Here is a 14,759-nt window from a genome sequence, read left to right on the forward strand (position 1 = left end):
ACAACAAATTTGTAACAAAACAATTCGTGAATTTTCATCATAATGTTATGGGGTGGTGAAATCCTTTACCAGTAATCGTTAATTATCTGGGGACAATTCAGTTTCAATTTTTACAATTAGTTCCTATGAGTGTTTTAAAGACTGAATTAGTCCGCGATGGGTAATGCACCCCGGACATTAAGCGGATCAGCTGGATGAATTGGACCATTAAACCAGAGATAGTGCACAACAATGTACAATGTTGTCATGCAACATTTATGATTAGGTGATTGTACGTGCATTCTTTTTACATTTTCGACCTTTGTTTACTTCAGTTATATTATGTATAAGTACAAATATTACTTTTGGTGTGCCAAATTATGAACTCGCACGGACTCAAAAAATGTGAAGACATGCGCATATCAATTATGGCACATGATATCGATAGGATCCCGAAATTCTTTTATATCTCTGTAACTTTTATGCTACATATCAACAGATTAGCTATGAGACTAAATGCGATGAGAATACGCTATCAATATCTATTTAAAGTTCTAATATTCCCTTTTCTGGTCTGAATTCTTCTTTTGAACTCATCCACTTCTCGATGAGGCAAAATGTAAACAAACGAGACTGATTGGAGATTATTTTTGCATAGCAACAATCTCGACGGCAACTATGGTCGTTAGGAATTTAACGCTGGATCGTTACTCGTTATTGTTTGAGCCAGTTTTGAGTTTTTTTACTTTTCAGCGAATTAAATTCATTTCATTTTATTTCTGGTTGCATAGTGAATTATTCTCTTTAATGTGGTATTTATACACAAATTCCTGATTTTGTTTCCGTGCTGTCTGTAAACAGAAACGGGCCGAAATGGATGATCCGCGAGTGGAATGGATTATGAACAAAATTTACTTGGGCCTAGGCATAAAAAATCCAGAGGTAAATTGGAATTGAATTTTATTCTAATGGCTTGTTTCAAACAGCGTTTTCGAATGACGACTATGATCATGATATCAGTGTTTTAAATCTAGCATTTTTTCAACTGTCGCACTCACTCACTTTCGATTCATTTGTACCAATGCAAGTACATTCATTGTATGTTAACAATGCAAAATCATTTTATTTTCGTATCTTGCAAACTTGACGAGCTCTGAAGTATAATGATGTAAATTTGGTTTCTCGCGGCTCCCCTCACCCGGAAATGCTTTTTAATTATTGTACATCAAGTGTGCTTTTTAGTATGGTGAGAAAATAAACTACTGATTTCTATTTGCAATTTAGGTCTTTGAAGATTTGCTCTCAAGAGAAGATGGCAACAATGAGTTAAAAATACTTCATTTTTTTAATGCATCATCAAATGAAGAAGGAACGTCAACTTTATTGTTTTACAAAAGAACAATTGAAGATGAAGAAGAAGTAGAAGTTGAATATGGTTCGTAAAACTGCATATGGAAACTCAGACTCATTTTGAGAATTTTGCAAATTGTAGTACATTCTCGTGTTTCCGTGGTCCCTCCGTAATGTTATAAACATAATAAAGCGAAGCTATGCATATGAAAATGAAAATGCGCAATCTCAAAATGTCATAATTAAATTCTTTCGAAAAAAATAATTTTTTCCCTTAGGGAAAAAATTTTACTGTAGCATTCATGGGTTGTTAGCAAAATAACAATCTGTGGTAATGAGTTCTGCTTAACTGACGAGCGAACATTGTGCAATCTGTACCATCTGCTGTCATGTCAGACTCCCTCGTTTCAGAAACAAATAGGGTGTTTGTTTTATTTATCTAAACATTTTGGGAATTGGGAAACTCTTCTATACTTGGTTTTCCGAATCATTGAACAATTTCTATATGGATATTGGCTTTTTGCCTGTATTAATATAAAATACTATTGGGTCGCCTTCTTGTGAACGTTTTTTCCAATTATTCTAGAAATCATAGATCTATAGGGTATTAAACTTTATCAAGTTCATTTTGGCTTGCACTGCGATTTGTTCAGCGATGGAACAATAATGTTATCAATAGTGTATTCCCATATATTTTGAATGTTTATTTTTTATTTTACGTTGTTCATTATTTTATACAATATTTCACAGAACCTGAAATACCAGATATATCAAATGATGCAGAGGCAGAAAATGGAGTTGATGCTGATAATAAATCAAATGGTGAAAATGAACAGAGCCCAACAGCTGATGAAACAAATGCTACTCCAACAGGTTCATTACGCTCATTTTACTTTCCACTATTCTTTCATGTGATTTTCATGTAGGCTAATTTTTCAATATACACATTTTAATTTATTTTTGAAGTTTTTTGCTGTAGAGGGTGTAATGAAATAGTGAAAATTTTTGGATTTGTAATCACACGTAAAAGCAGTTAGTCGTAAGTCAGCCTCACATCATTGACCTATTACAGGTATTGAATTTTGTGAATGTTAAGCTGGTTAAAATATAAACATTTTATTAAGATTTTCACTAGTTTTCTGTTATTGATACTGTGTTCTAAATACCTGTTTAAATCTCAATCCAGGTGAAAATACAGAAACAGAAGAGAATGGAGAAGTGAATAATCAAACACAACCTGGAGAAGGAGAAGAAGATGAATCTGTACCTCCACAAAGATCCATACAAACAGTAAGATGTTTGTTGTTATTGTCAGACTGATCTAGGTCTAGTGTAATAACAATTATATTTGAATGCCATAGATGAATATATTTGGATTTTCAAAATAGGAGTGACTACTTGTTACTTATTGATTTTAATCGGTAAGTATGTTGATAGGTATTTGTCTGTCTGTTTGTATGTTAGATGCACGCGATATCTCACGAAAGCGAGTTTGAATCTGTTCCAGATGTTGCATGTGATTCATCTTATCTCGGACCAGAAGCCTTGACCAGAATTGATTTTGGGCGAATTATGTCGTATAATTAGCGAGTTATTAATTAATTAGTGATGGGACACAAGGTGCCACTATGGAGTAAGAGCGCTGTTTTGGGAGATCCCCTAACTTTCGATCGATAAGTCTTCGGTCGCTGACCGATATTCTCGTTTATATCATTGTTTGAATATCTGGTAATACTTATTTTTGACCAATACCAATGTGATAAATTTAATTTTTTCAGGATTTGGAGTCGAATGTCTGAAATTTTGATATATACCTGTAGTATATTTTGACTAATTTGTATGAATGTGTTATTTTATTGATCTAGTATCTTATTTCTGAAATGCTTTCAACCCATTTTATTTACTCTTCATTTGAGTATAAATAGATTTTGTTTAGCTATAAATCAATTTTCAATTCTATTCGATTGTAAAGAACTTGAAACGATATGAATAATAAACTTATTTATTTGAAGTTTACAAGTATTCAGGCCACCATTCTAATCTTATTCACTGCATTTTTTTTTTGCTATAGATAGATATTTTGATATTTCATAAACTATTGAAATTTTTACAGAAAATAGTGTTGCAAACAGTCATCAGAGACGTCCTGATTCTGTGTGAAGATTATCTACCAGAAGAACAAATAGATCAGGTAGTTGTGTATTTTATAACAGTAAACTAAACCCCATTCTGAGTAACTTATAACATAATATACTCAAATTAATGTTTGGAATTGGATTATATATTTCCATTTCTTCCTTAGTTCAACAAAATTCACTTTTCAGACATATATATGTAATATGTAAATTCAATCATAATTTTTGGAAATATTTGGACTGACATAAATTTAAAATTGATCCATTTATTCTGGTATACTGTTAGTGGTAGACTGTTTTGGTACACTTTATATCTTTTTCCATTAATTATATTCTTCACAGGACTGCATGTATTTTATGAGAAATACAAACACTATCATCTCTGTGCCAAATGATTTGGAAGAAGCAAATAAAATTTTGTCTGATTATATTGAATTTGGAGTGATGAATGGGCATTCACTTACAATGCTTGAACATCTTATTGGACAGGTATTATATAATTTGTATTTAATCGAAGTGAAATGCGTTTAAAACTAAAAGTTGAGAATCAGATTGGAGGGAAACTCTTCAACAACGTTACTTTGTTGCACCAGCAACCAATTCCAAAATATGTATGTGGTGGAATTTTTTTTATGAAATATTTTCATACCCTCACTTTAAACAAAGCTCCCTACAGGCAGCCAACAATATGCAATAATCTACTATTTTTGGAAGAACCGGTATTTTTCAGGTTGGGCTTTGACTGCCCAACATGACCGAAGATCTCCATCCTGTGACTGCACTGCTATGACTTCTGGGTTCTTGTGGGTTCCAAATATACATTATATTAATTGCTCTGTCTTGGTGAGGATTCTATCAAAAGTGTCATGTTAATTTTATGCAAACAACAGGCGAACCTGTCTATTTTGAAAATTTAGGGTAATCAAAAGTATTATTCCATCATGTTTGTGTTCTAATCATTTTAAGAAAACAAATAGATGACTTCAGACACAAAATATAGTTTTTATACGCTCTGATATTTATTAAATCTTTTTAGGTATACATGCCTTTGTTATCATTTGGCCAACACAAATCAGGTGAGCTACCAAGCACAACTGCACCTACACCTGCTACACCTGTGGATACTGCTACACCAAGGTTATTTTTTTTTTGATTTGCTAAGACAGACCGTAACAACTAGGGGATTTCGACACCCCAACCTCCCTATGGGTACGTCCATGGTATGTGGGATCCATGGAACTTTTTAAACATGAATTGGGGTTTCATCTTGACAGATTTGTGTAGTATATAGACGTTATTTACGATTTCATTATAATAAAAATATAATCAAATTTTTTAGTGATCAGGAGAGTGATGAAAACATATCAGAGAGCCGTAGCAAAACTGTTCTAAGGGATGAATTTCTCATAAATCTTTCCAAATTTGTGAAAAGCATTCAGCGCACTATTCAACAGATTGAAGGTAAAGTACAAAATGGTAGCAATATTAATTGAGAAATAAGTAACTCTTGCCATAACAAATGATCTCTTTTATGATGGTTTGTGTTCAGGTGAGATTCGATTGGATGTGCCAGATTTACCATTGGAAGGTGAAGTCAGTGAACTTGCAAAAAACAAAGAATTAGTCGATCAAATCAAACTTGCAAGTGGAAACTGGCAACAACAAATATCTACTGCCATTGAACAACAATTAAAAAAGAAACCACAGGTTAGAAAACATCAAGTTTGAGAAAATTGTTCAAAATAGATGTATTTATTCTTGACTATTTTCATTTTTCTATTTTATTTTTATTGTTTCGATAATTCTGTCGTAGATACCTACTTTTTATAAGGTCAGTTTATGGTGAGTTTCAAACATATATATGGGTGAAGTAGTAGGCACAGGGCTCAAATTTTGATCCTAAACTTTATGATTGAAAGATATAAGATTTAGTTTAATGTATAAATCGCTTTGTATAAAACAAATTAAGCAATTGTCAATGCATTGTATAAAAAGTTTAAATATTATTATGAGAAAGTAAAATATGGCTTGCAATCATTAGCATCATCCTTGCGAAATGAGAAATTTTATTAAAAAATGATACATTTAATTACAATAATCCATATTTATAAACCACATTTCCTTGTGAAATAGGTAATTTAAATAATAAAAATAATTGTTCATTGTCAGGTCTGGAAAACAGCTTGAATTATTTGTTTAAAAATGTTCCATTCATCTAACACATCTTATGTATATATTTTTAATTTATAAAATTTTATTTTAGGGCAATGGACCACTGGCTGAAATAGATTTTTGGAGAGAACGAAACGCAGCATTAAGTGCACTAAGTGAACAATTAAAATTACCACAAGTTGTGAAAATGCTTGATATTCTTGGTCAAAAAACGGATGCAACTGCACTCGCAAATTTCAAAATGGCTCGAGATGAATTGACTAAATATTATACAGAAGCAAAAGATAATGTTCGATTTTTAACAACTTTGGAAAGACACTTCAAGGTTTGTGAATTTGTTGTTGATAGGCTGAATTATGATAAACAATGCAAATACATATATATTTGATTGGTAAGTTTTGTTAAACCTTGAAAACGAAAATATACCTCAAGTGTTTTGGTTCATATTATCGAACCTTACTTACAATATACCTTTCTTAGCTGGAGTTTCCAGCAAGTTTAATAGAAAGAAGTTCTTTTAACTTACCGTAGTTCCTTGAAATTATGATTTATTATTGCATAGTTTTTTTATTCTGCATAAGTGAATAATTTAAAATACTAATAAGCAATTTTGGTTTTGGAAGTATTTATGATGCCAAAATATTTATATATACCAAAATATGCCTAAAAGCTATTACTCTCCAGTCCTCTAAATTATATCTGTTTCTATGTTTAATGTGTTCTATGTGAAGGTCGAATTTGGCTGAAGAATTCGGTATTACCTCACATTGTTGAGTACCGTTACTCAAGGGAAATAAATTTGAGAAATCTTGCATTTTGTTATCTTTTGTACTGTATACCCAATATCTTAGATCTCATTTTTTGAAATATTGTTAAATGAGGTCTAGAATGATATTTAATGTACGAGAGGTTTGCTGGACACCTTGCTGCCGCAGGGTGGCTCACATGACCGCTGGTCAGGTATGGCTTCATCTACCACCAACTGGCTAACTAATCCCATACCCGACATGGGATTGTAACAAGGGGCCGTGGTTCGCCATTTGATTGAGCGGTCTTAACATCTTTCTTTTCCCCTGGGATAAATATGTAAATCCTATCCTGCCCTAATTTGAATCAATCGAACTATGATGTGCTATATGTACATATATCAGGGTTTCTAGGTTGAGTTGTTCAGTGCCTGACTCAAAGAATAGTGCAAACAGAAAAACGAGGCCTTATTCAGTAAAATAATTCTTTCATAGAATTCAAACAATAATTCACATTAATTGATATCTGATATATTTTGTATTATTATTGTTCGATTTATATTTAGATTTATGTTATGTCATTGTTATCTCACAATTGTTCATTATAAATTTTCATTGTTTCAGAATCTTGCTCATGGATCGAATTTCAATGTTGTTGCTGAAACAATACCTTCTATGATGAATGCTCTAAGAATGGTTTGGATTATATCCAGGTGATTTTATGCTTTGTTTTTTTTTTCAAATCTTAAGTATTGTTCTAGAGCAGCGGTTTCCAAACTATGGGTCGCGACCCACTGGTGGTTCGCAAAAGGAATCTTAGTGAGTCATGAAAAGATGTAGAAAGCTTTGATTAATTATACTGGTTATTAGGATCGGTGGCGACTTAAATACGTAAATCTTCAAAAAACAAAAGAAATTAAATTGACTTTAAATTCTAATCTGTGAAAGTTTCCTTTTTACGATCTTCTCAAAGGATCAAAAATTTGCTACACAAAGAATGACCATGTGGCTTTTTTTTACGCATAGCAGTTTTGTACACTGTACAGAAGAACTTCTTACCGTGTTTCCCCAAAATTTAGACAGGATTTAGATTTTTTTTTTTTTTTTAAGAATAACACTATGTTTTTTTTTGGAAGAGGTCTTTTATGTTCATTTATCAAAAATACAATTACATTGTAGAAAATCACGAGATTTTTTAATAAACATTATATAAAAACCGACATCCATTGTTTTTATTTGCATTTCCTATACAAAAATCAAGTGACAAACATCATAATTGTGATTGTGACATCACACAATCTTGATTAGTGGTGTGATCTTCACCTTACCTCAGGTCATTGAACCTTTCTACTCCCACACCTTTTTTTCCCACACATTTTTTATTCTAAGGGTAGGGTTTAATTGAAATTATTTTTAAAATTCAAATTAGGTCTAATTGTCAGGTCAGGTCTTATTTTCGAGGAAACACGATAGTTTTGCGATGATTAGCCATTGCTGTGTTCTGTGTTATGTCACAAAAAGTTAAATGGGTCACCATAAGCTGTGGTAATAAATAGTGAGTCCCAACTGTAAAAAGTTTGGGAACCACTGTTCTAGAGCATTTTGTGATAAATGCCCCAACAAAATGAAATCTAATTACATTTTGTAGTTTTTGCAATAGAATTGGTATTTCACTGAATTGTCTTTCCACTAACTTATTCGTTATTATTTTTCCATCATTTCTACCTGCCATGTTCAATCGAATCAAACTTTTGAAAGTTTTTAATGTGATATAAAACATTACAATTTTATGGTGTAACATTGTCAGCCCATCTGTTATTGTTCACAGCCCATTTAAATCATTCTTCCATATTTTTCTTGAAGTCTTTTGAAACTGTTTCAATGTCTGTATGGCTATTAAATCGGTACTTCCGTAATATGTGTACCAGGTTAGGGTTGGGTTATAATTTTATTCCGATTTTCCTTATTTTATTTCTATTAGGAGTTCGGGGACTGTCTGTGTTAGCCAAGTGAATATTCCCCTGCCCTGCGTTACCACCTAGGTAACCTCATTGAAAACAAGCCCTGCGAAATTAATAGTATTCATACACTCTATTTTAGGCATTATAACAAGGATGAAAGAATGGTTCCACTGATGGAAAGAATTGCCTGGGAATTGGCTGAAAGAGTGTCAAGAGTTATTAATGTCCGAACTATATTCCATGAAACACCTGATGAGGTTTAGAAATTTATCAATATTTTTTTTATAATTTGATAAATCGTTTGGATTTTGGTCACCTTGTTTTAGTATAATTTTACTGGTTGGTGACTTTGTTATGCCTCACCCAGCTGTCCAGTTCCTACCATTATTTGGTACATCTGAATGTGGTATCTCATCTGATTTGTTGAATTAGGAAACTCTCGTTTGTTGAAGACCTCTTGCATCTTAACTTTTAAATGAGACCTTTTAACTTTATTTTCATGTTGGTATTTCTCATAGTTGCCACACTTGTTAGACTTTTACGGGTACATTTACCATTTACAGGTTGTAGCTGTGGGAGGGAACTGTGTATCCACTACAATTTTTTGTTTCTAGTTACTTTTGAATCTAAATATTTCCTTATCTATATACTAAATAGTTTAGCTGAAGAGAAGATTTTAACAATTTTTATATATTTTAACTCAAATAATATTAAGTTGATTATTTTTGCCCATTTTTTTCTTTGATTTTAATCCTGTCTGTGTAAAATTTAGGTTTGTTCTAATTTTAAATTTTTTGTTAATATTAGGTGAAAGCTTTGACACAAGAAGCTCGTCAGATGCTCATTTTATGGAAGAACACATATTTTGAAGTCAGAGCTAAAATAGAAGCATCAGGTAGAGATGCAAGATGGGAATTTGATAGAAAGAGATTGTTTGATCGAACTGATTACATGGCTCAAATTTGTCAAGATCTGACTGATGTTGCTCAGGTATGTTGATCAATTGTCTAAAATATTTGAGCAGTTACTTACTATTGCTCATTAGCCATGATTCTTAGCATGGTCATAGACCTATATTCTCAATTTCCTCAAAAAACGTATCGATAATTTATTTGATAAGGTGTTTGAAACTGTATAGTTTATTTTAACTCAAACTGCTTCATTGTCATATCTGCTTGTGCAAAATCTTGTGCAAAATGGAAGTGTTTGGAAGTTTTTATGATTACGGTAATTTGAACTCCCGGCAAAAAAATATCTTTTTGTCTTTGGATCGTTTGCTAAATTGTTGCTATTGTTGGTTGTCCCATTGTTCTTGCTGATGTTAAAAATCACTTACAAAAATCACAATAATAGGACAAATTGATTTCAAATTTCCAGTGCTTGAAGAGAGAGATAGTGAGAGAAGAAAGTTATTACTTTTATTTTTTCAAATTTTCCCTAAATTCGATGGATTTGATATTTCACCCTAAAATATTTGCTATTTTTACTAACATTGCGAAGGCTTGCACGTAATCGACCAAAATCAATTTTGTAATTATGGCAAAATCAGTGACTCATCATTATGAGACCAGTTTACTATCCTTTTGACAAATTTGGTACTCAAGATGGGCCTTACCAGTACCAATATGGAAATCCATATGATACTACAGTTATGGATCTTTGTGTCCATATGTTTGTGCATTGGTCTTTTGTTCGGTAATTTATATAATTTTGATATTACTCACTCTATTTTTGAAACACATTTATTATCCATCCAGGTACTTCAAGAATTCTACAATATTTTTGGACCTGAATTAAAAGCAGTGACTGGAGATCCAAAACGTATTGAAGATGTTTTATTGAGAGTCGAAGGTCTTGTAAAACCAATTGAAAGTATCACAGCTGATCCTTTTGATCTTAAATCTGCAGGAATGTGGAAATCAGTGATGACTTGGTTTGAACGCGAAGTACAAGCAATTGAAGGTTTGTGTTTTATTTTTTATTTGTTTAACACGTAAAATTGCTTTGTTCTACTAAAAAATCTTTAGTCAATTCACTATATTATCAGATGTTTATTACGAAGACAGGTAATTTATTTTCAACTCTCTTGTGGTACAATAAAATTACAATACACAAGACAAACACGTGCAACTGAAGTCCAGGAAAGTTGCAAAAACATGAGATATAAAATCACTAAAAGCATGTCAACCCCACTTTGTTACATAGAATATAGGTGAATAAACATAACATGATGAAATCCTCTCTGGTTGGGTTTTATGCTTGTAGTGCATGGATATGATTTAAACTGCACAATGAGATTTTCTCTCAACAGGCTCAAAACTTGTGAGTGTTGTGACAATACATGTCAGAGTCATACACGCTATAACAGTGAGAATGAAAACTTTGAGGTCGATTATTTTTTAGTTTTCCACTTGCCACAATCATGTCTTGCCCCCCTATTACTACTCTATCAGTAGACTTCTCTTAAGCATATCTACAAAAAATACGATAGTTTTTTGGAAATAGAAATGCACCAGAAATGATAAAAAGTAATTTAACAAAAGTGTCCATATTCTACTTGCAGGTGAAGCAAAACGTTTCATTGATGAATCATTTAAAACACTTCGATCAGCAGAAGGTGCTTTTGATATGTTGTTGAAATTCAAACATATCAGATCAAGAGAAGCAATCAATGCTCAAATGATGCAGAAGTTCAACGATATTCTTGCTCAGTATATGAAAGAGGTATGTATTTTTGCCATGGGAAAGGATATTTTATTCAACAGTTCTTGTAATGAAGTCTTTTTAAAGCAAGGTTAGGTTTTAGTCACAAAGAATGTAAGGTTCCAATTAGCTTTATCAGATGTGGATGATCGGATTACTGACTTTTTGATTTAGGAATATTAGGATTTCCATATTCATTCTGAGGAGAGGAAAAGGTAAAAATCCCCTCAGCTTCAAATAAAATTGGAAAATATCTTTAAACAATTACATTGTTATTCATATTAGCTTTCAACATTAAATATTGGTAATTTTCTTCATTAAGTTCAGTAGCTCAAGTTAAATTACAATCAACATTTAAGCTTCAGAACATTTTTGACATAGTACGTTTACTACCCCTCCTACTTGCAAGCAAGTATTATGTTACTAATTACATAAAATTGAATAGTTTCCACCTCCAGTATTTTGTTTTTCTTTCGCAATAATAGACTTTGGATCACTTTATAATTGTCAGGTTGATATCATCAGTTCTTTATTCCAAAGTGGAATGAGTAATCCACCGTTGGCAAAAAATCAACCACCAACTGCTGGAGCAATCATCTGGGAAAGATCATTATTTCAAAGAATGAAGCACACCATAATCAGATTTCAATCTGCTGATGATATGTTAAATACAGATGCAGGAAAAGCAGTAAGTTGCTCAAAATACTGTTATATTCGTATCTAGGGTTCTATTTTGCCACCAAAAATGATAATCTATTTTACTAATCAAATCAATGTTTCTCACTTTGAAAAATTCTATTCAACGAAAATATAACTCTAATATATTTATGAGTATGTCTGTGTTCCAACTAAAAAATAGGAAACAAAGCTTCTTTTATATTTAGATAGTTTATTTTACACAAATTTTCAAACACGATTTTTAAATTTATTTATGATGTCATATTGCCCTTACAAAATTACAGGAAATTCATTATGACATCATAACTTATTTTACCACACTCTTGTATATTACAAATAACAACATCAAAGATTTTTGATTTGTAAATGCCCACTCAGCAAAATATTTTTTACGCTATTGCTCTTATTAGTTTTATATATTTACCCAACTCTGAATTTTAGTTTAGAAAATGGGAAATGTTGAAAATGTTAACTCAAAACTCTTAATAATTAGTATCATAATTTATCAGGCAAAAATGAAATATTTGAATCTTGCAAAATTGATGAAGGAATATGAAGATAATAAATATCAAGCATGGGTTGAATCTGTTGAATCTTCTCTTCCTGGATTTTTGAAACGAAATTTGTTGACAAATCCAACTGTTACTCCAAATATTCCTGGTACGTTCTGCTAGTATACAATTTTAAGGGCTTCAAAGCTTCATTTTTAAATTTTTATTCATTCATTTTTTTTTTGGAAATTTGCTGCTTACTGACAGCTGGTTTTATATGAAACAATACAGTACGCAATGTAATTGTTTGCTTACTAATAAATTTTTTGTTTTGTTTTGTGCTATACCAAATAAATGCCATTTATCTAATTTGGTTCTAGTTGCTGGTTCTGCAAATGCTTCTCAACATCCAGGATCAAATAATGTAGAATCTAGTGAGGATATGCCTGAATTTTATACCAGAAACAGCAACGGTTGGTATTCTAGTGTATTTTTCCCATTCTCAAACATATCATTTATTTTATCGAATGATATGAATGATATTTTAATTAAAATTTTCAGCTTTGTTCTAATCCAGGGGAGTGCAATAGGCGGTTCGCAAGCCACAACATTCAGTGGATTTTTCCTCGTCAAGCATTAAATCCTAATCCAACAGTTTGATATAGTTTGCTGCTTTAAATCTTTATTACTGTAAAGATATTGTGAGAATTTATTAATTCGTTGTGTACATTGAAAAACAAAATTATTTGCGTAACCCAGCTAGATGTTTAAGGTTGGTTATATTGAAATCCAAGACTATAATGTAATTTTTCATATGACGCTTCTTCATGCACTTTGCTTCGAACAAGGCGTTATACAAGCAGCTACTGATATCTATCGATATGCAAGGAGCTGATATGTGTAACGTCAATGCCAACACAGTTAAGCTTATTTAACCCGTTGACCTTCACTTGCACTTTTTGCTGACATGAGAGCGGCTGAGACACACTTAAAAAATTCTATATAATGTCAAGGTATTGTTATATTCATCGTATGCAAGATATTAATATATAAATATATATTACCAAACCACAAGACCACAAGTTTTTGGCAATATTGTGTTCTATAAATAGTATTTTTTTCATTTCTAGAAAAGAAAGAAGAATATGTTGTCAATTTTGCTCCCGAACTTCAAGAAATAACAACAGAAACAAAATACATTGAACAACTTGGTTTTCCTGTTCCTGAACTTGCAAGAAATGTTGCTTTGCAGGTTAGTAAGTGCATAAATGCAGTCTAATATTTATTTGCATCTAAATCATAAATTTGAAAATGCTGATAGTTTGAATGTTGTATATAACGATTTTTTTAATTTCACATTTCTCAACAGGAAGACAAATATTTCAGATATATCAATGGATTAAAACATATGTTGAACAGATATCATACTTTACTTGGAACATTGGAACCTGCAGAGGTATTCTTATCTTTTGTGATACATCAACTTCTTGTCAACCCTTCTATTAATTTGTAGCCCGAAATATTGACAAGAATTAATTTTCCAATAATTCTAAACAAATCTTAGAACTAAATTTTGTGATCATCGGGGTATATTCAAACAAAAGCCTACCATGTATAAGTATGCACTTGTCTGGAAACCTGTTCGCAATATAGATATGAAACAAGTTAAAGAAATATATGTTTCTGTCTGAATGGATGTTTACCATGTTTATTTCTGCAACATTGGCTAATCAGCACAATGCCAAGTACCTAAGTATTTTAGTAGCCACTCGGAATTCTTTTTGCGTACACTGTGTGAAAGTATTCATTGTATGAACTCTCAATGATAATATCAAATTGGTGCAAAATGTTCACTTTAGCTTGGTAATCAAATTTATTTGTATTAGAAAATCTTCAGATTGTAAGAAAGATTTCATGAAAATTATATTTTTTTTTCTTAGAGTTTCAATCCATTTGCTCTGAAATTGAGTTTAGACTCAAAATGTTTTATGAAAAACATCTAGTATATTTTCTGTGTTCATCAAAAAAACTGAACATACCTAAATGCGCACCATAGCTTCTAACCTAGGAACAACTAGAAGCCTTGTGATGATTTATCTATTTGTGCATGAATATAAATTCTGTTTCAGGCACAATTACTGGAAGATCACATATTGGAACTGAAAAGGGTTTTGCGACCTGGATATAAAAGATTAAATTGGAACTCTCTTGGTATTCAAGTAAGTAATTATTCACCAGTTATTATCATATTTTTTTTTAATTACGATCAATTATGGGACAATTGTCCAAAAAAGAAATTTTTCTGGGTTCCACCTTTTTTGTTTTCTATGTAACTTTGTCCAAAGCAAGATATTACTCAAATCAGCAAAAAATCACGTAAAATTGAGTTGCTTGTCATACCTTGCTTGTTTTCTGATTAACACCAAAACGGGATTAATACCAAATAACATTGAGCCAGCAAAAACTTTCAGTGACGTGGAACAAGCTAAAAATTAATTCTTCCAACATTATTTATTCTCAAATCAAATTGATATACTGTACAAT

General features: G+C 31.7%; 1 protein-coding gene across 1 annotated transcript in view; it reads left to right on the forward strand.

The window, feature by feature from the left end:
* Positions 1-719: 719 nt before the first annotated feature.
* LOC120342760 (dynein axonemal heavy chain 10-like) overlaps positions 720-14,759 on the forward strand; it is a 59,850-nt gene continuing 45,810 nt past the window's right edge. The window contains exons 1-21 of the mRNA XM_039411726.2: positions 720-921; positions 1,264-1,414; positions 2,080-2,202; positions 2,516-2,619; positions 3,443-3,520; positions 3,807-3,953; positions 4,501-4,601; positions 4,804-4,925; positions 5,014-5,171; positions 5,728-5,961; positions 7,007-7,095; positions 8,483-8,600; positions 9,151-9,333; positions 10,101-10,305; positions 10,907-11,067; positions 11,558-11,734; positions 12,234-12,384; positions 12,596-12,688; positions 13,346-13,467; positions 13,585-13,671; positions 14,345-14,434. Coding sequence (XP_039267660.2) covers positions 853-921; positions 1,264-1,414; positions 2,080-2,202; positions 2,516-2,619; positions 3,443-3,520; positions 3,807-3,953; positions 4,501-4,601; positions 4,804-4,925; positions 5,014-5,171; positions 5,728-5,961; positions 7,007-7,095; positions 8,483-8,600; positions 9,151-9,333; positions 10,101-10,305; positions 10,907-11,067; positions 11,558-11,734; positions 12,234-12,384; positions 12,596-12,688; positions 13,346-13,467; positions 13,585-13,671; positions 14,345-14,434 — 2,763 coding nt within the window. The 5' untranslated portion in view covers positions 720-852. The remainder of the gene's footprint in view (positions 922-1,263; positions 1,415-2,079; positions 2,203-2,515; positions 2,620-3,442; positions 3,521-3,806; positions 3,954-4,500; positions 4,602-4,803; positions 4,926-5,013; positions 5,172-5,727; positions 5,962-7,006; positions 7,096-8,482; positions 8,601-9,150; positions 9,334-10,100; positions 10,306-10,906; positions 11,068-11,557; positions 11,735-12,233; positions 12,385-12,595; positions 12,689-13,345; positions 13,468-13,584; positions 13,672-14,344; positions 14,435-14,759) is intronic.

Source organism: Styela clava, chromosome 3 (assembly GCF_964204865.1).
Source record: "Styela clava chromosome 3, kaStyClav1.hap1.2, whole genome shotgun sequence".
Lineage (NCBI taxonomy): Eukaryota > Metazoa > Chordata > Ascidiacea > Stolidobranchia > Styelidae > Styela > Styela clava.